The sequence below is a fragment of the Xenopus laevis genome, chromosome 4L (genome assembly GCF_017654675.1).
Source record: "Xenopus laevis strain J_2021 chromosome 4L, Xenopus_laevis_v10.1, whole genome shotgun sequence".
Taxonomy (NCBI): Eukaryota; Metazoa; Chordata; class Amphibia; order Anura; family Pipidae; genus Xenopus; species Xenopus laevis.
The window spans coordinates 51,884,584-51,909,628 of record NC_054377.1 but is presented as its reverse complement, the minus strand read 5'-3'; the positions used below and the strand labels follow the sequence as shown (position 1 = coordinate 51,909,628).

The 25,045-nt window shown below is 40.4% G+C and overlaps 1 protein-coding gene across 2 annotated transcripts in view; it reads right to left on the bottom strand.

Moving 5' to 3' along the window:
- Window positions 1-20,271, bottom strand: part of LOC108704816 (copine-7) — a 59,598-nt gene extending 39,327 nt beyond the window's left edge. Inside the window, exons 1-2 of one of the 2 annotated variants that reach the window (XM_041590170.1) lie at window positions 19,948-20,271; window positions 9,756-10,463 (exon numbers count right to left, since the gene is read on the bottom strand). In XM_041590170.1, coding sequence (XP_041446104.1) covers window positions 9,756-9,935 — 180 coding nt within the window. In that variant the 5' untranslated portion in view covers window positions 9,936-10,463; window positions 19,948-20,271. Of the gene's footprint in view, window positions 1-9,755; window positions 10,464-19,130; window positions 19,883-19,947 lie in introns of those variants that run through there. The other variant, XM_041590169.1, reaches the window with a different exon arrangement.
- Between the last annotated feature and the right edge of the window lie 4,774 nt (window positions 20,272-25,045).

Sequence of the window (25,045 nt, the reverse complement as noted above, 5' to 3'; positions counted from 1 at the left end):
CAGGCAGCAATAATATATTCCGTATCCACTGCTGTAGTAGTGTATACGTTGACCTTGTAGGCATTATTTGCTCAGTGTGTTCTTCATTTTCAAACAACAACCATCTAGCTGTGTGAGCTTGTTCACATTCTGTCTAAATATCAATAATAATACCGTCTCTAGAAACACCACCCGAGTGACGTTTTTCAGGCAGCAATCATATATATCGTATCCACTGCTGTAGTAGTGTATACGTTAACCTTGTAGGCATTATTTGCTCAGTGTGTTCTTCATTTTCAAACAACAACCATCTAGCTGTGTGAGCTTGTTCACATTCTGTCTAAATATCAATAATAATACCGTCTCTAGAAACACCACCCGAGTGACGTTTTTCAGGCAGCAATAATATATTCCGTATCCACTGCTGTAGTAGTGTATACGTTAACCTTGTAGGCATTATTTGCTCAGTGTGTTCTTCATTTTCAAACAACAACCATCTAGCTGTGTGAGCTTGTTCACATTCTGTCTAAATATCAATAATAATACCGTCTCTAGAAACACCACCCGAGTGACGTTTTTCAGGCAGCAATCATATATATCGTATCCACTGCTGTAGTAGTGTATACGTTAACCTTGTAGGCATTATTTGCTCAGTGTGTTCTTCATTTTCAAACAACAACCATCTAGCTGTGTGAGCTTGTTCACATTCTGTCTAAATATCAATAATAATACCGTCTCTAGAAACACCACCCGAGTGACGTTTTTCAGGCAGCAATCATATATATCGTATCCACTGCTGTAGTAGTGTATACGTTAACCTTGTAGGCATTATTTGCTCAGTGTGTTCTTCATTTTCAAACAACAACCATCTAGCTGTGTGAGCTTGTTCACATTCTGTCTAAATATCAATAATAATACCGTCTCTAGAAACACCACCCGAGTGACGTTTTTCAGGCAGCAATAATATATTCCGTATCCACTGCTGTAGTAGTGTATACGTTAACCTTGTAGGCATTATTTGCTCAGTGTGTTCTTCATATTCAAACAACAACCATCTAGCTGTGTGAGCTTGTTCACATTCTGTCTAAATATCAATAATAATACCGTCTCTAGCAACACCACCCGAGTGACGTTTTTCAGGCAGCAATAATATATTCCGTATCCACTGCTGTAGTAGTGTATACGTTGACCTTGTAGGCCTTGTTTGCCCAGTGTGTTCTTCTTCTTCATTTTCAAACAACAACCATCTAGCTGTGTGAGCTTGTTCACATTCTGTCTAAATATCAATAATAATACCGTCTCTAGAAACACCACCCGAGTGACGTTTTTCAGGCAGCAATAATATATTCCGTATCCACTGCTGTAGTAGTGTATACGTTAACCTTGTAGGCATTATTTGCTCAGTGTGTTCTTCATTTTCAAACAACAACCATCTAGCTGTGTGAGCTTGTTCACATTCTGTCTAAATATCAATAATAATACCGTCTCTAGAAACACCACCAGAGTGACGTTTTTCAGGCAGCAATAATATATTCCGTATCCACTGCTGTAGTAGTGTATACGTTAACCTTGTAGGCATTATTTGCTCAGTGTGTTCTTCATTTTCAAACAACAACCATCTAGCTGTGTGAGCTTGTTCACATTCTGTCTAAATATCAATAATAATACCGTCTCTAGAAACACCACCCGAGTGACGTTTTTCAGGCAGCAATCATATATATCGTATCCACTGCTGTAGTAGTGTATACGTTAACCTTGTAGGCATTATTTGCTCAGTGTGTTCTTCATTTTCAAACAACAACCATCTAGCTGTGTGAGCTTGTTCACATTCTGTCTAAATATCAATAATAATACCGTCTCTAGAAACACCACCCGAGTGACGTTTTTCAGGCAGCAATCATATATATCGTATCCACTGCTGTAGTAGTGTATACGTTAACCTTGTAGGCATTATTTGCTCAGTGTGTTCTTCATATTCAAACAACAACCATCTAGCTGTGTGAGCTTGTTCACATTCTGTCTAAATATCAATAATAATACCGTCTCTAGCAACACCACCCGAGTGACGTTTTTCAGGCAGCAATAATATATTCCGTATCCACTGCTGTAGTAGTGTATACGTTAACCTTGTAGGCATTATTTGCCTCAGTGTGTTCTTCATATTCAAACAACAACCATCTAGCTGTGTGAGCTTGTTCACATTCTGTCTAAATATCAATAATAATACCGTCTCTAGCAACACCACCCGAGTGACGTTTTTCAGGCAGCAATAATATATTCCGTATCCACTGCTGTAGTAGTGTATACGTTGACCTTGTAGGCCTTGTTTGCCCAGTGTGTTCTTCTTCTTCATTTTCAAACAACAACCATCTAGCTGTGTGAGCTTGTTCACATTCTGTCTAAATATCAATAATAATACCGTCTCTAGAAACACCACCCGAGTGACGTTTTTCAGGCAGCAATAATATATTCCGTATCCACTGCTGTAGTAGTGTATACGTTGACCTTGTAGGCCTTGTTTGCCCAGTGTGTTCTTCTTCTTCATTTTCAAACAACTCCCATCTAGCTGTGTGAGCTTGTTCACATTCTGTCTAAATATCAATAATAATACCGTCTCTAGAAACACCACCTGAGTTGTTGTTGTTGTTGTTTTAAAAATAATGCCAGGCAAAGGCAGGCCGCCACGCAGAGGCACAAGGGGCCGTGCTGCTATGCTATCCTGTGGCCCTAGGAAATTGCCCAGTTTTAAAAAGGCAATGACCCTGAACTCCCAAAATGCTGAAGAGGTAGTTGACTGGCTTACACAGCACACCCCATCCTCTACCGTTTCTAACTTTACCACAACATCCTCATCCTCCACTGCTATGGGCACCCCACGTAACACTTCCTCCACCACCGGCGCCCCTTCTTCACTGGAGTCAGAGGAGTTATTTTCACATGAGTTTCTTGAACTGAGTGATGCGCAACCATTATTGGCAGAAGAAGATGAAGGAGATGAGGACGTTACACCAGATTTAATTCTGGCAGAGAACACAACAGAGATGGACATAATGAGTGATGACGAGGAGGTCCCCGCTGCTGCTTCCTTCTGTGAGCTGTTAGAAGAAATTGATGCATCTGAGGAGAATGAGGATGAGGAGATTGATGTTTTATGGGTGCCCAGTAGAAGAGAGGAAGAGGAGGATAGTTCAGATGGAGAGACGGAGAGTCAGAGAGGCAGGAGGAGAATAAGACTTAGAAGAAGCAGGGAGGACAGCTCGCAGGGAACAGTAGGGCAACAACATGTATCGGCACCTGTGGTCAGCCGGCCAACGCACCCGCCATTGCCGCCAACGCCGCCGACTTCTACTGTTACCGCCAGATTGCCAGCCTCAAAAAGGTCAGCAGTGTGGGATTTTTTTAATGTGTGTGCCTCTGACAAAAGCGTTGTCATTTGCAATGAGTGCAGTCAGAAACTGAGTCTTGGGAAGCCCAACAGCCACATAGGTACAACTTCTATGCGAAGGCACATGAACGGCAAGCACAAAGCACTTTGGGAGCAACACCTCAAAGGCAACAGGCAAACTAAAAGCCACCCTCCTTCTGGTCCAGCATCTTACTGCTCTACCTCTGCTGTCCTTCACCCGTCTGAACCACCCTCCACTCCGCCTTCCACCTTGACCACCAGTTCCCATTCCCAGTCATCTGCCCCCAGCCAAGTTTCTGTGAGGGCCATGTTTGAGCGTAAGAAGCCAATGTCTGCTAGTCACCCCCTTGCCCGGCGTCTGACAGCTGGCTTGTCCGCACTCTTAGCCCGCCAGCTTTTACCATACCAGCTGGTGTAGCAATTGGGACACCACAGTGGAAGGTACCCAGCCGCAATTTTTTTTCAAAAAAGGGAATACCACACCTGTACCACCATGTGCAGAGCCAAGTCACCGCATCTCTGTCACTTAGTGTTGGGCCAAAGGTCCATATGACTACTGACGCATGGTCCTCCAAGCATGGTCAGGGCAGGTATGTCACCTACACTGCCCACTGGGTGAACTTGGTAATGGCTGGGAAGCAGGGAATGTGTAGCTCAACAACGACAGTGGAGTTGGTGTCACCGCCACGGATTGCACGCGGTTCTGCCACCACCTCTACTCCTCCTTCGCTCTCTACCTCGTCTTCTTCCTCTTCTTCGTCCTCTGCTGCTGGGTCCTCCTCCTCCACACCTGTGCACCCCCAGCTCCCCCTAGGCTATTCGACGTGCCAGGTACGCCGTTGTCATGCTGTCTTGGGGATGACGTGCCTGGAAAGCAAAAACCATACCGGATCTGTACTCCTGTCATCTCTGCAGTCACAGGCCGATCGGTGGCTGACCCCACACCAACTGAAGATCGGAAAAGTGGTGTGTGACAATGGAAGCAATCTGTTGGCAGCACTGAGACTGGGCAATTGAACACATGTGCCCTGCATGGCACATGTTCTGAATTTAATAGTACAACGTTTTGTCTCAAAGTACCCAGGATTCCAGGACGTTCTCAGGCAGTCCAGGAAGGTGTCGGCCCATTTCAGACGGTCCTACACAGCCATGGCACGCCTTGCTGACATTCAGCAGCGGTACAAAATGCCAGTCAGGCGTTTGATTTGCGACAGCCAGACTCGCTGGAATTCAACGCTCCTCATGTTGGAACGTCTGCTGCAACAACAAAGAGCCGTCAACGAATACCTGTTTGAACTGGGTGGTAGGACTGGATCTGCAGAGCTGGGGATTTTTTACCCCGTTACTGGGTGCTTATGCGCGATGCCTGCAGGCTCATGCGCCCTTTTGAAGAGGTTACAAATATGGTCAGTCGCACCGAAGGCACCATCAGCGACCTAATACCCTTCGCTTTCTTCCTGGAGCGTGCCGTGCGACGAGTGACAGATGAGGCTGTAGACCAGCGTGACGAGGAGCAGGAAGCGCACGATTTCTGGTCGGAATCACCAGAACGAACCCAGGCACCTGCTGCAACGCAGGGAGAGGTGTCAGAAGTGGAGTCAGAGGAGGAAGGTGGCTTTGTGGAGGAGGAGGACCAACAGGAGCAGGCTTCCCAGGGGGCTAGTGGTGACCTTTTGGGGACCCCTGGTCTTGTACGTGGCTGGGGGGAGGAGACCGTGGATGATGCAGTCCTTGATAACGAGGAAGCGGAGATGGATACCTCTGCATCCAACCTTGTGAGAATGGGGTCTTTCATGCTGTCATGCCTGTTGAAGGACCCCCGTATCAAGAGGCTTAAGGAGAAGGACCTGTACTGGGTCGCGACTCTACTAGACCCTCGGTACAAGCATAAAGTGGCAGAAATGTTACCAACATACCACAAGTCTGAAAGGATGCTGCATTTAGAAACCAGCCTGCAAAACATGTTGTACAATGCTTTTAAGGGTGATGTCACTTCAGGAACTCATCAACATTCCAGGGGCAGAGGTGCCAGTAATCCTGCCACGAGCGCACCTGCAAGGACAAAGCACTTTGGCCACTCTGTAACGTCAGACATGCAAATGTTTTTCAGTCCAAGGCAGCGGCAGAACCGTTCGGGATCCACCCTCAAAGAACGCCTCGACCGGCAGGTAGCGGACTACCTGGCATTAACTGCAGATATCGACACTCTGAGGAGCGATGAACCCCTGGACTACTGGGTGCGCAGGCTTGATCTGTGGCCAGAGCTGTCACAATTTGCCATGAACCTCTTGTCTTGCCCCGCCTCAAGTGTCCTCTCAGAAAGGACCTTCAGTGCAGCAGGAGGGATTGTAACTGAGAAGAGAACTCGCCTAGGTCACAAAAGTGTGGATTACCTGACCTTTATTAAAATGAATGAGGGGTGGATCTCGGAGGGTTACTGCACGCCGGAAGACTTGTGCTGAGTTTCTGATTCTGACTCCCCATGCAGCTGTCCTTCTCTGCACGCCTCATGACTCCACATACAGCTGTCCTTTAGCGTCCTCCTCCCTCCACCACCGTTACAAACTAGGGTGCAAACCCTACTGGTTTAATTTGAATCCAGGTAAATCCTGAGTTTTTCTGGCCTCTGTGCTTCAGTGGCTGTGACAAAAAATTGAATATTTTCAGCATTTATATGGCATATTTTTTATGGCCTCTGTGCTTCAGTGGCTGTGACAAAAAAATGAATATTTTCAGCATTTATATGGCATATTTTTTCTGGCCTCTGTGCTTCAGTGGCTGCGACCAAAAAAAACAGAATATTTTCAGCATTTATATGGCATATTTTTTATGGCCTCTGTGCTTCAGTGGCTGTGACAAAAAAATGAATATTTTCAGCATTTATATGGCATATTTTTTATGGCCTCTGTGCTTCAGTGGCTGCGACCAAAAAAAACAGAATATTTTCTGCATTTATATGGCATATTTTTTCTGGCCTCTGTGCTTCAGTGGCTGTGACAAAAAAATGAATATTTTCAGCATTTATATGGCATATTTTTTCTGGCCTCTGTGCTTCAGTGGCTGTGACAAAAAAATGAATATTTTCAGCATTTATATGGCATATTTTTTCTGGCCTCTGTGCTTCAGTGGCTGCGACCAAAAAAAACAGAATATTTTCAGCATTTATATGGCATATTTTTTATGGCCTCTGTGCTTCAGTGGCTGTGACAAAAAAATGAATATTTTCAGCATTTATATGGCATATTTTTTCTGGCCTCTGTGCTTCAGTGGCTGCGACCAAAAAAAACAGAATATTTTCAGCATTTATATGGCATATTTTTTATGGCCTCTGTGCTTCAGTGGCTGTGACAAAAAATGAATATTTTCAGCATTTATATGGCATATTTTTTATGGCCTCTGTGCTTCAGTGGCTGCGACCAAAAAAAACAGAATATTTTCTGCATTTATATGGCATATTTTTTCTGGCCTCTGTGCTTCAGTGGCTGTGACAAAAAAATGAATATTTTCAGCATTTATATGGCCTATTTTTTCTGGCCTCTGTGCTTCAGTGGCTGCGACCAAAAAAAACAGAATATTTTCTGCATTTATATGGCATATTTTTTCTGGCCTCTGTGCTTCAGTGGCTGTGACAAAAAAATGAATATTTTCAGCATTTATATGGCATATTTTTTCTGGCCTCTGTGCTTCAGTGGCTGTGACAAAAAATGAATATTTTCAGCATTTATATGGCATATTTTTTCTGGCCTCTGTGCTTCAGTGGCTGCGACAAAAAAAACAGAATATTTTCAGCATTTATATGGCATATTTTTTATGGCCTCTGTGCTTCAGTGGCTGCGACCAAAAAAATTGAATATTTTCAGCATTTATATGGCATATTTTTTCTGGCCTCTGTGCTTCAGTGTCTGCGACAAAAAAAATTTATATTGTTAGCATTTATATGGCATATTTTTCCTGGCCTCTGTGCTGCAGTGGCTGCGACCAAAAAAAATTAATATTGTTTGCATTTATATGGCATATTTTTTCTGGCCTCTGTGCTGCAGTGGCTGCAACAAAAAAAATTAATATTGTTTGCATTTATATGGCATATTTTTTCTGGCCTCTGTGCTGCAGTGGCTGCGACAAAAAAAATTAATATTTTCAGCATTTATATGGCATATTGTTTCTGGACTTCTGGTTCAGTGGCTGCGACAAAAAAAACATAATTTTTCAGGAAAGTACACATGCCTAATTTTTCAGGGTTCTGCAACAGTGGCAAAATCGCATCTTTTATGGTCACCGCAGGTGATCAATAAAGTAGACCAAAACTGGGCCCACACTGCAGAATCAGTGTTTTTTGGTTCGTTTCACTGTACATTGAATTACCTCTGCCTGACAGTGCACGTGCGCACAAGCACGGTGACTGCTAAACACACCACTACAGAAATATTGCCACCAACAGGACGAACATCCTGGAGGTGACAAGCAACTAGTAATTAAAAACTATTATTTGCTCACTTAACGGTATCATTCATTAAAGCTCTTTGCGTCTTTTTGCGTTGCAGTAAGCACCGCGTTTCGTCTTTGCGTGTGAACAGGCTGTAACCTTTACACGACTTGATTGGCATGTAGACGCCGGACGTTTTAAAGCATTTTATTACACAGGTTTAGAAATTTAGTGTGATTTCTGCCCTTTACAGCACAAAACGCAGCGCTGTGTCAACAATGGATTTTTTAGAAACATTTTTGCCCTTGATCCCCCTCTGGCATGTCACTGTCCAGGTCGTTGCACCCTTTAAACAACTTTAAAATCATTTTTCTGGCCAGAAATGTCTTTTCTAGCTTTTAAAATTCGCCTTCCCATTGAAGTCTATGGGGTTCGCGACGTTCGCGAACCGTTCGCATTTTTGACGCAAGTTCGCGAATATGTTCGCGAACTTTTTTTCCGACGTTCGCTACATCCCTATCTACCACAAAAAAATCTTCTGAGGGGCATGGCATTCTTAGAAATCCCTATCTGCCCCCACCCGAGTACCATAATCACTGAGGTAGGAGAGCGGCTATGGAGGATGGGATTTCTTTGCTGCGGATAGTGGTGGGGTAAGGGTGATGAGCCAGGTGGGTGGAAGAGGTTACAAGAGGTGATCAGGGGCAGGGGTTGGCCTTGGGTGCTGTTGCTTCTTGGTTCTGCACTGCCACAGAATATGTATGATAAAGCATGAGCTCACAGCTTAGAGTGAATACTAGTTGCCTAACCATCTCAAAGAAAACTGTTTCCAGTCCCTTTGGCTAAGGGTTTAGGCTTCTGATTAACTGTCTCCAATGCTCATCTGGTAGTATGGTGGGAATAGTCGAACTCCAGCTTCCTTTCACGATCCAAAGGATTTTTTGTTAGGTTCTCTGGCTGTTGATACAATTTACCCTAAGGTATATGTATTTATTTCTTATTTTCCGAGGAGTAAGACTTTTCACATCTATCCTATGGCATATCCATTTGGCCAGCTTGATATAAAAGTGCCTACTTGTCCTGCACAGGAGTGTGGGTTGCAATAATGATTTTATTTGGAATGGCAGCCCAGGCCATATTATTTAATAAATAGTCTTCAAGAAAATCTGAGCAACAGACTTTGGCAAGCAACAGTCAAGCTAAAGACAATGATTTTCCTGAAACTAAGCAATGTCATTAAAGGGATACTGTCATGGGAAAACATGTTTTTTTTCCAAAACGTATCAGTTAATAGTGCTACTCCAGCAGACTTCTGCACTGAAATACAATTCTCAAAAGAGCAAACAGATTTTTTAAATTCAATTTTGAAATCTGACATTGGGCTAGACATATTGTCAGTTTCCCAACTGCCCCAGTCATGTGACTTGACCTGCACTTTAGGATGGAACTTTCTGGCATGCTTTTATTTCTCCTACTTAATGTAACTGAATCAGTCTCAGTGGGACTTGGCTTTCACTATTGAGTGTTGTTGTCTACCAGGGAGCTGTTATCTTGTGTTAGGGAGCTGCTATCTGGTTACCTTCCCATTGTTCATTTGTTAGGCTGCTGGGGGGGGGGAAATGGAGGGAGGTGATATCACTCCAACTTGCAGTACAACAGTAAAGAGTGAGTGAAGTTTATCAGAGCACAAGTCACATGACTGGGGACAGCTGAGAAACTGACAATATGTCTAGCCCCATGTCAGAATTCAAAATTGAATATAAAAAAATCTGTTTGCTCTTTTGAAAAATGGATTTCAGTGCCGAATTCTGCTGGAGCAGCACTATTAACTGATCTGTTTTGAAAAAAACATGTTTTTCCATGACAGTATCCCTTTAAACTATTACATTTAAACAATCTTTTCCAAATTCACCAACTAGGACCATAACACATAAGCATTTGACTTACCTCCATCCACTGACCCTGGGACTGCATTAGAAGTACCACACATGGGTCAGATTTATTGAGTGTGTCCCTGTCCAGCAGATGCTTGCAGCATACACGAAGCTCAACCTTGGACACACACGTGGCTGTGACAGCCCCGAGTGAGGAAGGTGATGCCAAGTCTGAGTTCTCATTCATCATCATCTTGTCAAATCAGAATTTCCTAACTTCAGTAAGATTCACCAAATGGAAGAGCTATAGTCCACCAACCAAGGAATGTTCAGAAAGAAAGAGATTCCATCTAACAATATATTACAGGAGTTATGTGACTTCCAAAATCAGGCAGAATGTGAGTGTCACCTCAGTGCACAATAGGAGGAAAAGGTTATTTTTTTTTCAAGTTCTTTGCCTTCATACAAATATAACACCCTCCATTGTCCCTCTTGGTGTCAGCTTGAAGATTCAAAGATACAATGTTATTCTAAAGAAGATCCAGACATTAAATCACTTTGTGTTTTCAGTCTGAAGATGAGATCAGAAAATGTTCCTGCAAGATTAGGAATTTCCCTTTTACATCAGAGTACATATATGAACAACTTGGAGATTCTTGCTGTGATGGGCAGTTTCAAGCAAAGCACTGTGTTGATGTTTTCTTATAATTAATCCAAGAGGCATAGGGCAGGTTTTACATTCTTCCAGGGAGATACCATTTGAACTAACCACATGTTGGACCTGTGAGTGATTAAAAATAAAAAAATTATTTATAATACAAGTTCCTTCCCCAATTACCACACAACAATGTAAAGAAAAGCTCCAGTGATGTTTGTTAGCAACACTTGGCTTATATCGATGAACAGTGGTCACAGAAGCCAATATTTACATGGGGGGGGACAAATAACTAAAGGTAGTTGATTCTGTGCACCATATCCCATAACCATATACCATGTCGAGCCTTGAACATCTCCTCCCTAAGTAAAAGCATTAATTAGATACATTATAAAAGTAACTCACAAAACTGTGTACCTTATTCAAACTAGGGATGTCTATGGGGATGTCAAATAAGGGCTGTGATTGGCTGTTTGGTAGCTCCTATATGGACTACAAACCCATAGGAAACTCTGTTTGGCAGTACACCTGTTTTTTATGCAACCAAAACTTGTTACCAAGCCTGGAATTCAAAAATAAAAGGGGTTGGTGAGCAACATATTGCTCATGACCTACTGGTTGGGGACCACTGATGTAGAGAGTGATATTCTGAGACAGTTTGCAACTGGTTTTCATTTTGTATTATTTGTGTTTTAGTTATTTAACTTTTTATTCGGCAGCTCCCCAGTTTGCAGTTTCATCAATCTGTTTGCTAGGGTCCGAATTATCCTAGCAACTATGCACTGATTTGAGTAAGAAACTAGAATATGAATAGGAGAGGACCTGACTAAAAAAATGAGTAATAAAAAGCAATTACAATAAATGTATAGCATTACAGAACATTTGTTTTTTTACATGGGGTTAGTGATCCCCATTTGAAAGGTGGAAAGAGCAAATAATGAAAAAAACTATAAAAAAATAAATAAATAATGAGGACCAACAGAAAAGTTGCTTAGAATTGGCTATTGTCCTTTATAGTACATATGCATATAGGACATAGCAATGGAGCAAAGGGGCATAGTAATGGACCCTGTGACTGCTAGGTGGCCCAGGAGGTATAGGCGGCCCAATGTGGCACTGAAAGATATCTCAGTATATATATATATATTTTAATGTTAAATGAATAAATGGTTTTGCTGGGGAGGTCAGTAGCTTTCAGCTATGCCACTGCAACAGTATGACACATATGGCAATGTATTCAAACTAAATATTGGTCCAGAAAGTGGTGGTTATAACAAAAAGAAGTCTACTGTGACAGATCATAACAGGTACCAGTCCAATTTGGACCAGCATGTGGGTTGCCAAACTAAAGCAGAGATTTGTTCATTGTTGAGGTCACCAGCTTGTCACAGCCCTATAAAAACTTGTGGAGAGAGAGATTAAATGGAATTATAAAATAAATTAAATGACAAGGGTATTTGTACATTCAGTGGCTTTTCAATGGCAATGTGCATGTGTCCATCTATAATTCCTAAAAGAGGATAATAATAGTTTTATCATATGGCTTTAAGAAAGTACAGGTATGGCACCTGTTATCCAGAAAACTCGGGACCTGGGGATTTCTGGATAATGGATCTTTCTGTAATTTGGATCTTCATACCATAAGTCTACTAGAAAATCATGTAAACATTAATTAAACCCAATAGGTTTTGCTTCCACTAAAGATTAATTATATCTTAGTTTGGATCAAGTACCAGGTACTGTTTTATTATTAAAGAGAAAAGGGAAATCATTTTTAAAAAGTTCGATTTTTTGGATAAAATGGAGCCTATGGGAGACGGCCTTTCTGTAATTACGGCTTTCTGGATAGGAATAGAAATAGAAATGTCAGATATGCAGAAAAGCTATTAGTATACGGGCTGACATTGCCTGGTGCTCAACAATTTATAGATTGTTGGTCTGTGTAGGGGACCAAAACCAAAGCTGGCTAGACCACTATCTGTTGGGGAGGTTGCTAGGTCAGTATGGGGGCACTGATACACTCTACTCCCCAAAAACTGCATAGGTCTCTGTATATGGCCAAATGATCAGATCAGCCTATTTAGCACACAAAGGGGCTAATTTAATAACATTCAGATTTCTTTTTCAGAGTCCTACTTTTCGCTAACAATTCATGTTTTTTAAATTTTTCTAAAATTCTAAACATTCAAGATTAATTAAGTGTAAAAACCATGAAAAACATACAAAACTTTACCAGGTAAAAGCAGTTGTGGTCCCATAGAAGTCAATGGGAGATGTGCTGATCCTATTGGACTTTTTTTGTAGGCATTCATACTTTTACAGGTTTTCGCTAGTAATTGTCCAAAAAACTTGAATTTTTAGAGGTTGCCATTATTATTAACATGTATTTTTAGAGCACCAACATATTGTGCAGAGCTGATTTTAGAGATATTCAAATTTTTTAGCACATCGCTCAGAGTTTGTTTCCGTTTGTACTCTTTTTATTCAGATCGTTTAATAACTTTTATGGTATTCATGGTTTTAGAGAAATAGAGTTTAATTGTGGTTTCAAAAAGCTCTAATACCACTACAATTCGACCTTTGATAAACGGGCCTTTAACTCACGAAATGAAACAATCTTTTTGGCAGCTTAAGTGGCACAGGATAAAGAAGATGTGAGTATGTTAAGTAAAGCAGAACAGTCAATATCACTTGCATCACAGGGATCTGAATCACTTGTGAATGTAGACAAGCTATTTACACATGCAATGGACCCACACATCACTGTGACCATGAAATATGACAGTTACTGAGCTACTAAAAATATATATATATATATATATATAAAAGAGGAGATTTGTCACCACATTCATTGCATTCCTAGATTTCAATAAAGATTTTCATCCTACTTATTGATCTGCAGTCTTCTATTGGCATCTGTGCTAGTCATTATATAACTGTTTATCTGGATGAATCCCTTTTTCAGAATACATACTGTTTTTTGCATTTTTAAAAAATACATTTTGTGCCTAGAGATGGCTTGATGTCCTTCAAGAGGCTGACTATTCAGTGCCATAAATCAGATAATCTAAATTAGATAACTTGTACATCACCCCATGTTTGTCCATGAATTATGGTGGCCTTTCCTTGATTGCTATTTGCATACTGAATATATTCTGAGTATATTTTAGACTTTATAACTGCTGCTATGAATTTTCAGAGTTCAAACAATTCAATGGATAGCATTATATTTGTTATTGAATGTCACACACTGACAGATAAGCATCCATTATCTCTTGTGCTACAGAACATAATGATGTCAGATATGCTGTACAGTATTCGAGAAAGTAACAAATGCAGAGTGTAGGATTATGTTCCCACTACATAAAACAGAACTGATACAAAATGTAAAGGAAAAAATGAAATGGAGAGCCATATATTTATATGGGAGGGAGTCTGACCACTGGCTTTTCTGAGGGTCATAATTAAACCATGATTATTCTCCATAAGGTGACTACAAAAAAGGAAGTACCTACAAGACACCAAAGCAAGTGACAACTCATAATTCCCTAACATAAGAATTATGTTATTATGACCCAACATTGGATGTATGCCTTTAAATGAATTAATTTAAATGTCACATTTCAGTTAAAATCATGAGAAGCTATACCCTTAACACTGCAGGTGTCCATAAAAATATCACATAAAAAAAAACAATATTCAAAACACAGTATAAATAAAACCTTTTCATTAAAAACATATTTTTCTAATATGACGTGCCTAGAAGTCCATTCCTGTGGCTTGTATAAAGGGGTATGTGCTCATGCCCAAAGCAAGGGCTTGCACACATATTCTTATATAGTTACATTAGGGTTAACACCTGTCCGGTTTTGACCTGGGCTGCCTGGGTAAAACTGCCTGCCCAGTTTTCCAAATTATGAAAACTGTGCAGGATTTTCCTTGATTGATGCAGTGATCGGCCAATCACTGATTGCCACATCATAGACCCATCCTGTAATGTATTGTGCCCCGGCCCACGATGGCAGGTGGCCCTTCTGACGGCACATACAGGAAAGGAGGCAGCCCTAAGTTACATACAGGGCCAGAACTAGAGGTAGACAGAAGACGTGTCTATTGCCCCCCCCAAACAAGGGCACAATGTTGGGGGGGGGAAATAGACACGTACTGCTTCTGTCACCTTCCCCTTGGCTGGCATCTTGTTCCCCTGTCGTTTAACTCTCCCCTTAGACAAGGTGCACAAACACATATGGGGTAGGGAAGAGTAACATACCAAGCCAGATTGCAAGGCCAGGATTTGTGGCATTCCACAACCTCACTGTCTCACTTTGAAGAACTTTTTTTTGCTGGTTCAAACGAAAGTTCTGTTGTTTAGTCTAAAGGGTGGCCTCTTGTTCAGACAGTTCCCCAACTATCTGTTTATAATGTCCTCTAATGTACATGAAAAAGTAATCATATTCACTCACAAGTGCCTTTTCTCAAGGTCAATCACATTAAATTGATAGAGATATGTATTTTACTCCCTTACTTGTTCCTGTTATAGTCAGAACATTATTTATTATCAGAGGATCAGAGTAAGCATAAACTGATCACAAAATGGTGGCACAAGGTAAAAGATATAATAGGGCTGACACGTATGCCAATTTAAAAAGGTACCATGATAGATTAATTATTAGTATATAAATTATCTGTTGGCTATGTTTTCTTAAAGTATGGTTCACATTTAATGTATCTATGTAAAATGTGTACATTTGTAAGCCATATTAAAGAAGTAGATACCTAGGGGAGTATTTATTAACACTCCAGGCATATATCTCCAGTGATTTTGCTCATAGCTACCAATCAGAAATTAGATTTGGACAGTCACCTACAAGTTAAACAAAAGCAAAGATCTTATTGGTTGCTATAGGCAACATCACCGGTGATTTTTTTCCAATGTTAATAAATATGCCCTTTAGCCTGTAAAAGTAAATATAGAAAAGTTCATGAAAAAACATGGACAATATGTGGATTATAAACAGGGTCGGACTGGGCAGACAGGACACAGGGATAAAAACCCAGTGGGCCCCACAGACCCAGACCCGTTATTAGTGCTGCTCCTTGAACTCACTTCCGGTCCCTGGTTGCCAAATGCCACAACAAGCGGGAAAAAAAGGTAGGCATGGGGGGGGGGCTGGATGGGGGTGGTGCAGGGGGGCCTGAGGTGTCTTCACTACTGGGGCAGGGGCCTTGGGGGTTTTATTGGCCCCGAAGCAGAAGCTCTAGTGGGGCCCCCCCAGTCCAACCCTGATTATAAATTGGTTCTTCTAATGACTTTTAGGTGGATTTAATGCATTGTTAGAGCTTACCTTGATGAGCTTAAAAAAATAAAATACAAAACTAATAAAGATTCCTGCCAGAATTGTACAAACTTTGAAGGGAAAGACAATATGTAAGAAATGATGTTGCATGGTACAAGACATGAGTTGGAGCAGAACAAGGAAGATGTAAGGTGAAAAGGTTCTGGGGTTGAGACAAGGCATAGGGGCTGGGGCATAATATCAACTGGAATAAAGCAGGGGGGCAGAACTAGACATTGGGAGTTGGGAGGAACAAGGCACAGGGGCTGCAACAAGGCACAGGAGGGTAGAACAAGGGCAAGGTGGTTGGCTGGAACAATGAAGGGTGTAAGAAGTCACGGGGAAAGTAGTAGGAAATATACTGATGAATTAGATCACTGTGCAATTTGTATATAAGGCACAATGAATGCGGCAAAATACACCAGAAGTCATTGTTAAGATGATAAATGAAAATAAAAATATGAAATGAAGACACTCTGATTTCTTTTGCTTCTGAAGAGAAGTGAATTAGAAAAAGGAGCAGGCAGGGGAAGGCCTGTAGCCTTGGAAGCAGAGATACATGAATGGCCCCTTTGGAGACTAAGATCAAGGGATGAATTTTAGGTTTTTGATGTGGTTCTTTGAGAGTTTTGTACATACATATATTTTCATCCTCTGAAAAAAACAGCTGTATGCCCAGTTGCTTCTTAATGCCTCGTCATTATTTCCAGATCATTTATTGTCACTTTATATTAGCTGTTCAAAATATGTTGCCACACACACAAACATGTATGATGGAAATGTTGCCTTTGGTGCTGCACTTGACTTCACTATAGAAATGTTATTATTGCAAGTAACCAAATAGGGAGATTTTTAAGACTCAGTTTGTCTCTGTTCGTCCAGTCTATGGTTACAGTTGCATGGTCTGTTCTCTTTCTATCAAAGAAGGCATTTGAATATGTTTTATGTCTCCAATTGGGGAACTATTCACATTTTTCCAAGTGGAGCTCCTCTAGCTTTATTTTCTTGGAGTCGTTTATGAAATTGCCATAAAGTCAAAGTAGGCATACTGTTTTGAATTGTTGAGCTTTTTGTGCCAGATATAGATTATAATATGTGTCATAACAAGCAATGCACAATAAAATGCACCTGGTTGTCTCTGGAAAATCAATGATATTTGTGGCCCCTTGTGTTTTCTTTTCAAACCATCTTTTTTTTTTCCTCCACTGAGAAAAACATAATAGAAGAAATCTGAGAGAATATGGAGGAGAACCGAGCTGATAGATTGAAATAGATCCAAATACCATATTTTATAGGAGAGGAACTGTCAGAAAATGGTTTAATTATAATTGGGCTAGGGCACTCAGGATACACATACACAGGGTCACTTCAGAAATTGTGGGGTTCTATTCAACTTGATGCTTAAGCTGCCCCCAGAGGTTCAGAATCTTGGGTTACCATACAACTATTAAACCATAAACATTATTAAACCCTGCCCCAAGGGAGCTAGAGGGACACTTGCTGTCATGCTGTGGGTCCTTAACCAAACATTGCTGGGGCACACATAAATGGACAAAAAAAAGCACAGTCCAAAGCACACACACATTTATCATGAAATTACTCTTCTTTACATTACACTGAGTGTGGTACATGTCGGTATGCACTACAGCATGAAAAGGTCTCTGAGTTTATCAGTAACACAGATGCACATTTACATGGTGTTCTAAACAGTTCAAGAGAACATTTTTGATATTTGTGTTGCCATGTTGTCTAAAAGCTATACAAGATCTGTCCACAAACCAAAGCAATGAGGAATTACGTACAGGTGTGGCATCCCTTATCGGGAAGCCCATTATCCAAAAAGCTCTGAATCATCCATAGAGTCCATTTTAAACAAGTAATTGTCATTTTTGTTCCCTTTTTCTCTGTAATAATAAAACAGTACCTTGCACTTAATGTTAACAAAGTTGCATGAATCCATATTGGAGGCAAAAAATTCTATTGGGTTTATTAAATGTTTAAATGATTTTTAGCAGACAGGGTAGGTTGATCCAGATTATAGAAATATCCCATTATGCGGGAGAACACTAGGCCTAAATATTCAGCATAATAAATCCTAAACCTGTATTATGTAAACCTTTAATATGCTCTTGAATTACTCATGGCATGCAATATAGCTCCTGGTTTTGTGCATTTTGCCCCAACATTTTGTACTCAGTAGAGAAATGAAAATTTCAGCCATTAACATTAATTCTAATGCCAGAATTTTGCATCTGTGCCCATGTGCCAACTGGTATGTCATGTTTCATACTACATATCTGTTATGTTCTTCCTTTCTCAACTGCATGTAAGTGCAAGTGTGAATATGAGAGTGCCAGAGTGTGATTATCTAAATGCAACTGTGCTGCTGCCAGGATATAAAATCCTACACGGAGACCTCTACCCCACCCCAAGAGAATGTTCATTCATTTGTTTCTCTGCGTGCAGATACAAACTGATGTCTACACACCCACCTGGCACATTACTCCCCCAGCCAAGTTTAGGCGATAGCTTCTATTATCAACACTTTCAATCCCCTGCTGCTCAGTTGTTTCTGCACAATCACCCACCAACACACACAACATCTTTATTTAACATGGGAACATGGAAACTCAACCCCAATCATTTACAGATAGTAAATGTAACTCATACTGTCTACCAATTTCATATTTTCTTATACTCAATATTTTTCTATACAAACGAAAGCACTGTATGCACTCCGCACTAAATTACCAGTCTTTTGTCAAAATTATATATTAGAGTTCACATTTTTCACATTTTTTCAAACACCATCAAAGGCAGAATCTTTCCCCATACTGTGACTAACCCCAATACTTTATAGGTATATATATATATATATATATATATATATATATATATATATATATATATATATATATATATATATATATATATATAATAGCTCAAAAGAAGCTAGCACACATAGGACTTATGAAGAAAAAAAGGTTTTTATTTTAACAGAAAATATATATATATATATATATATATATATATATATATATATATATATATATATATATACCCTGCTTTTCATTTTGGCACTGTAATACCATATAATCTGAGCAACGGGTAATTTTATTAATAGTCTCCCCACTCTGTATATAATCTGAACACTTTATAATTGTCTATAAAATCTCAGCACTTTGTAACCAGCACCTCTGATGCTGCCTCAGTCCACTGTACTCCTGAGCACACACATCCAGGGCTGTTAGTATCTGTCACTGGATCTTAGGTGACTTCTCTATATGGCAGCATCTTTATCATGGTACCAACATAACTAGAGACTTATGTGGTTTCTAAGTCTGATCTAACAAAAAGAAAAGAATATAGTCCCCTAGGTTATAATAGTCATTCTTAGCAACAATTATCACAAGCACTGAGTGGGATGCTTAAGCTGCCAGACCCTCTTTCTTCTTACCTTGTGTCCCCAGTGGAGCTCCTGTGCAGTTCCTTAGTGGTCCTGACAGCCGGAGAGAGCTGAGTTCAGTAGAGTAGCCTTCCTTGTATCTGATTTGGTATCCTGAGCATCTCACACAGCCTGCAATTCATTCTGCACACCCTAAGAGGGAGCCTTCAAATGCACTAACTCATTGAGTGCCAGTTCGCTTTTCTCATCTTAAACCCCCAATGACAGTGTGATCCACAGCACTTACAGGGATTCCTTTAATTTTAATGCAAATTCTTCCTTTTCCCTTCAGTGCATCTGCTGAACCTTCATAAGACTAGAGCTCTCTGATACAATGAAATCCTACAATTAACTTTATTTAAAGGGAACTAACATACTCATCAGCGTTGTACAGAGTGGGAAGAGAATTACAAAAATAGAAGTGAAATCAGAACAGCAGAGAGAATTCATTTTCTCTCAAACCCTTAAGAGCTACCGTTCCCAGGTATGAGCATGAAATTCTGTGCAATCTAATGCTTCTAATGCTTAATGGAATTACCAGAATTCTCTAAACACTTCATCATGGCTTTTTTAATTCCTCATTCATATTTGCAGTAGACAGCAGGTCAGCAGCAGATGAAATAATAGAGAATATATAAAGTTGTTAATTTCCTCGTACCAATTTCCTGGGCTAACTAGTTCAGCACCACAGTGCAGAGTGTGAGTCATTTTCCAACCTGACTTTATCTGCCCTACATTAACAACAACTGTCCTTATTGAAAGCAATAAATATTTATAGAATTATTTTCCCAAAATCTTTAAACTAAACTCGTTATGCTGCAGAGCATACCTGTATTGCAGTTCCCAGAATTGTATGGTGTCTGATTCTCTTCTATTTTCTTAGTGGATTACATTGATTTTTAATGTCCTGTGTTGTTTCCAGAGCATCATAAAAGCAAATTAACCATTCTCTGACAGGCAGCCTGATTTGCAGGAAAGAAACCAATCGGCATCTTGTTAGCAGCTATTTAGTAGATAATGAGAGAAGGGGGTGTCAGGGTTCATTGTGCAAGAGAAACACACTGGTAATTAGGAATTGTTTAGGGACACTGATGATGCAGCCATGCCCAGTCACTGGGAGATACTGCTCCCTCAATGTGCAGCTCAGTGATTATCCATTTAACTCAAACTTCCGATCAATCACTTTCCTTTGGTTTGAAGACTTGGCAGCAATTGGGCTGGCAGAAATATACAGGGAGGGCTCGGACATTGCTGTTCTAGGGTAGAAATGCACATTAATATCTCACTACCCAACCCACTGCAGAAATATCAAAAGGATAGTTTATTCATTTTTATGCAAATATTGTTAGTTTTTTCCAGCTTTTTTCCAGCTTGCAGAGTTTCAAAACCACTAAGGCAAGCAACAGGAATTATAACCCACTTCCTGGCAGCTTCTGCATAATGCCCTACATCAGGGCTGCCACTTGTATGCCACTTGTATGTGTATCCCCAGGCACAACACCTGTTTGTGCTGAATTACATATTTATATGACTGGAGAAGCACAGAGCAGGATGAATGTGATTTGTATACAGAAGTGTTTATTAATGAATAGAGGAAATACATTTCATAGTAGCACATGCCCAGAACTAGAAATTTGCTTTATTTACCTTGAAGCTTTTTTCTGCAAGAAATTTGAATTGGTTTTCAGCAGAATACAATTTTATGCCAATCCACCCAACATGACACACACTGTACACACAGCGAACAGTAATTCCCTCGAAAATTCTGTTTCTGGGTTTTCCGTGTGTATGTAATCCATCAGTCCATTCCATTTATGTCTTTAAAACATATTTGTACGTGCTATATGCCTATGAGATGTACACATTCATTATAGAACCGGACATTTTAATGTACTTGTTTCAGCCATTACATTTATATGTTAAATATTTAACTCATGTGTCATTACGGAAGCAGCCAGCATGTGAATGCATTATAGTGGGCAATGTCCCTGTGACATCCAGGATTCAATACAGGTCAGACTCCTGGGCCCACACCAGGCAACTCTGATAATGGCATCCCAGCTAGTTATATGTGTTATGCACCCAGTCATTCCTCATACACCCCATGTACATGCCATTTAGATACATAAGATACACAATTATAATTGAGGCAGCAGTTCCAATGGTCATGCAAATTGTGCCAAATCCTTCACCAAAAATGTGATTAAATAAGCAAAGTCTATAAATACTGTTAAATTAGTGGTGGCTCAGGAAGAGTTTCCCAGGCTCACTCCCAGTGCCCCTGCCTCAGCATCATATAGTATCCATACATCCAACAAATGGCGAGAGCGCAATGCTATTCTACTATTCAGCAAAATGATTTATTCATGTGCAAAACACTAGGGGGTGATTTATTAACATTCACATTTTTTTACAGAATTTTTCAAGTTTGAAGAAACATGAATTCAAGCATGGCGAGCTTCAGTAGCAGCCTATGAGAGTTGCATTTTCAAAATTCAAGCTATTTTTAAAGCTGGGTTCAAGTTAATTTTCGTTTTTTCGAAGCTAGAAAAACCTGGAAAATGTGAAAAGTCCTATTTTTGTAAATTAAAATACACATTTTGGGCTTGCTTGCTTTTTTCTCTTGTGTTATAAATTTTGATTGATACAGATATCAATTCATACATATATAAATTGGTATGAGCCACTAATCTCCATGAGCACAAATGCAGCCACCTACTATATACACTACTATACAGTATATATAATATATATGAAGCAATATACTAGTCAGCAGAGGCCAACTTCTTTACATGGACAAATGTGCCAGCATGTTACTGCTAATTCCCCCTGACATAACGACTGATTGCCATCGAATTTTGTCCAGAGCCTGACGCAGAACAACCTATACCTGACAGCTCAGAACTGTGCTAATGTAAAAGTTCCTCAAGTCACTTTGTAAATAACATAGTACAGCACAAACATGGCAATCTGTATGCTCGCAACAGGAACATTTTTCATGCACAAATGGCCTCTTCTAATGCCATCTACTGAACTCAGGTGCTTTTATCTTCTTTATATATTCTACATTGTGCAAATGAATGTGCTTGAACTATCAAAGGATTAAGCAAGAGTCCTCTGGAGCATGAAGAGGTACAGCTGATGCTGCAGAACACATGCATTGATATTTTATAATTAATAAGGAAGCTGCCCCCACCCTATGACCACATATTATGTACAGGAGTTTACATGGAAACCAATATGTCCCTATGTCTTCAAAAGAGTAATCCTCCTTCCATTTCTGTATTAATCAAACAAGATCAGAATGCAAGTATTCTGCCTGAAAATATTTAAGGTATCATAAAGTCTGTTCTATACCAGCATCAGCAGGAGAGTGAATATACTGACACTGTCCAATACCCTGTACAATAAATCTGACACCCCTAGTATTCATTTATGTTTATTCCTTTAAAAGGGAACTAATACCTTCCAAAAAGACTTTTACAAGCTAATTTGAATTGATGTATAAAACGAATGTACTGTTTTCCACCTACAGCAGTAATACACATGCCAAAGTATGGTCCCTGATCTCTCCAGTGGCATCATTTAAATGGGTCAGGCCCCTGTGCAAAATCAATTTGCAGGGGGTCCAGTACACAGCCTCAGCCACTCCCAACTGCTGTATGTTCTCCGGTGACTACCATACAGAACACCCCATGGTCTAAACGTCTATGTCCCCTGGAACCAACGGAGGGTCTGCTGAATGGTGGTATGCCATTGCTCTCCTCCTTATTTATCTCTGCCCTTAACATGCACAGGTGCAGTTATCTTTAGCAAGCAAATAACAATATGTTTGGGGCAGTGTACTACAAGTTAGAAGATGAAAGGAGAGATTTGCTTGGTTGTAGTTTATCACACATCAACACCACGGTCTGCATGTTAACAAGGCTCCCTGTTGGGTGCAATTTTTCTGTGCATTAGAGCAGTTGTGTGTCTGCCTTGAGGCAAGATGAAAGCAGAGCCTGAGGCAGCGTCACTTTGCCAGGGTCAGCAAAATTAGGCGTAAAACCTTTTAACATTTAACAAAACATTTAACTCACAAAGAATTTTCTACTGTAGGGAGCCCAGTTTCACTCAATGTACTAGTGATCCCACCCTTGCCCTGGTTTAAGTTCCCAAGATAGATGCAGGATGTTGAAGGAGGTGGCATTGGGCCAGAAGCTCCCCTGTGTGACAACAAGAGAGGAAAAGCAGCAGGGGTGTAACTACAGAGGAAGCAGACCCTATGGCTGCAGGGGGCCCGGGAGGTATAACGGCCCCGTGAGGCAATAATGAATATTCAATTTTAATAAATAATGGTAAAACAGGGGCCTGTAAAATAAATTGCTGTCGGGCCCAGTAATATCTAGTTACAGAACTGAAAAGCACTATATAGCTAGTTTTAGGTCTAAGGTTCCGTTGGCAGTTTCAAGCAGTTCCTAGCACATTTGATTGCTTCATTTGCAATTACGCCCTGGGCTAAACCAGTTTTTGTATTAAGTTTTCCAGCGTATTCAATGGGAAAGTGCTGCCTCCCAGTGGCAAATGTACAGAGAATGAGTTAATTATGAGCAGAATAAAATCCGGAATGGAACGAAAAGCTTCCGAACAGAAATCTAAAACTCTAAGGGTAAGGACACACTGGACGATTTGTCGCCAACGTTTTTAAAAAGCAAATCGCGGCGACATATCGCTCGTTTTGTCTCTGAACAAAAACAAATGAAAGACGCCAGCTCCTGTGCCCACAGCGCGTTTGTGAATCGCCTGTAGCTCCAAAACGCACTGAGACCCTTTTCCGAGCGATTTATCAGAAATAGCATGTACTTAGAAAAGCACTGAAATCTCCTAGACACGCACACACATACAGATAAGTAGCAGCAATTGTATTCAAATTACAATGCGAACGCAATGACGCAAGAACGCAAGCACGTAAAGACGCCAGGTTACAGCGGGAAGCACAAACCGTTTCCGGTTTGGGTGGAGCACGTACCGCACAGAGTAATGGGATACAAATCGCTCTGTGCCAATAGTCGCTGTGAATCGTCTGTTCAAAAAAGACGATCGTCTTGTCGCCGCGATTTACTTTTTTAAAATGTTGGCGACAAATCGTCCATAGTGTCCTTACCCCATACCCCAGATGAGGCCTTACTAGGGACTTATAACGAGGCATAACTGTTTTCATCCCTTGAGTGAATGCCCTTTTTTATGCAAGACAGAACTGTATTTGCTTTAGTAGCCACAGAATGACACTGCCCAGAATTAGACAACTACAAAAAAAAAACCTAGATTCTTCTCATTTAAAGGAAAACTATACCCCCAAACAATGTAGGTCTCTATAAAAAGATATTGCATAAAACAGCTCATATGTAAAATCCTGCTTCATGTAAATAAACCTTTTTCATAATATACTTTTCTAGTAGTATGTGCCATTGGGTAATCATAAATAGAAAATTGCCATTTTAAAAAATAAGGGCCGCCTCCTGAGATCATAGGATTCACTGTACTCTCAAACATACCAACAAACCATACATGTTTGGTCACATGAGCCAATTAACAGAGAGTTGTGTCTTTTGCTTCCACACTTCCTGTTACAGTTAGAGTTGAAGTATTTCTGGTCAGGTGATCTCTGAGACAGCACAGAGACCATTAAGAAATGGTGGCTCAAGGCAAGAGATGTAAAAGGGAAATATTTACTTAAATATATATTCCAATTTGGTAAGATTCTTTAATATGCCACTTTATATGATATGAACTATCTGTTGCTTAAGTGTTCATTTTGGGGGTATAGTTTTCCTTTAAGGAAACTCCCAAAACACTGCCACGTCCCCCTCCCCCCCCCCAAGTGATTTTATTTACTTAGCGGACACCCCAGGCCGGTGCTCTTATCAGGAGAGAACTGCACCAACCTG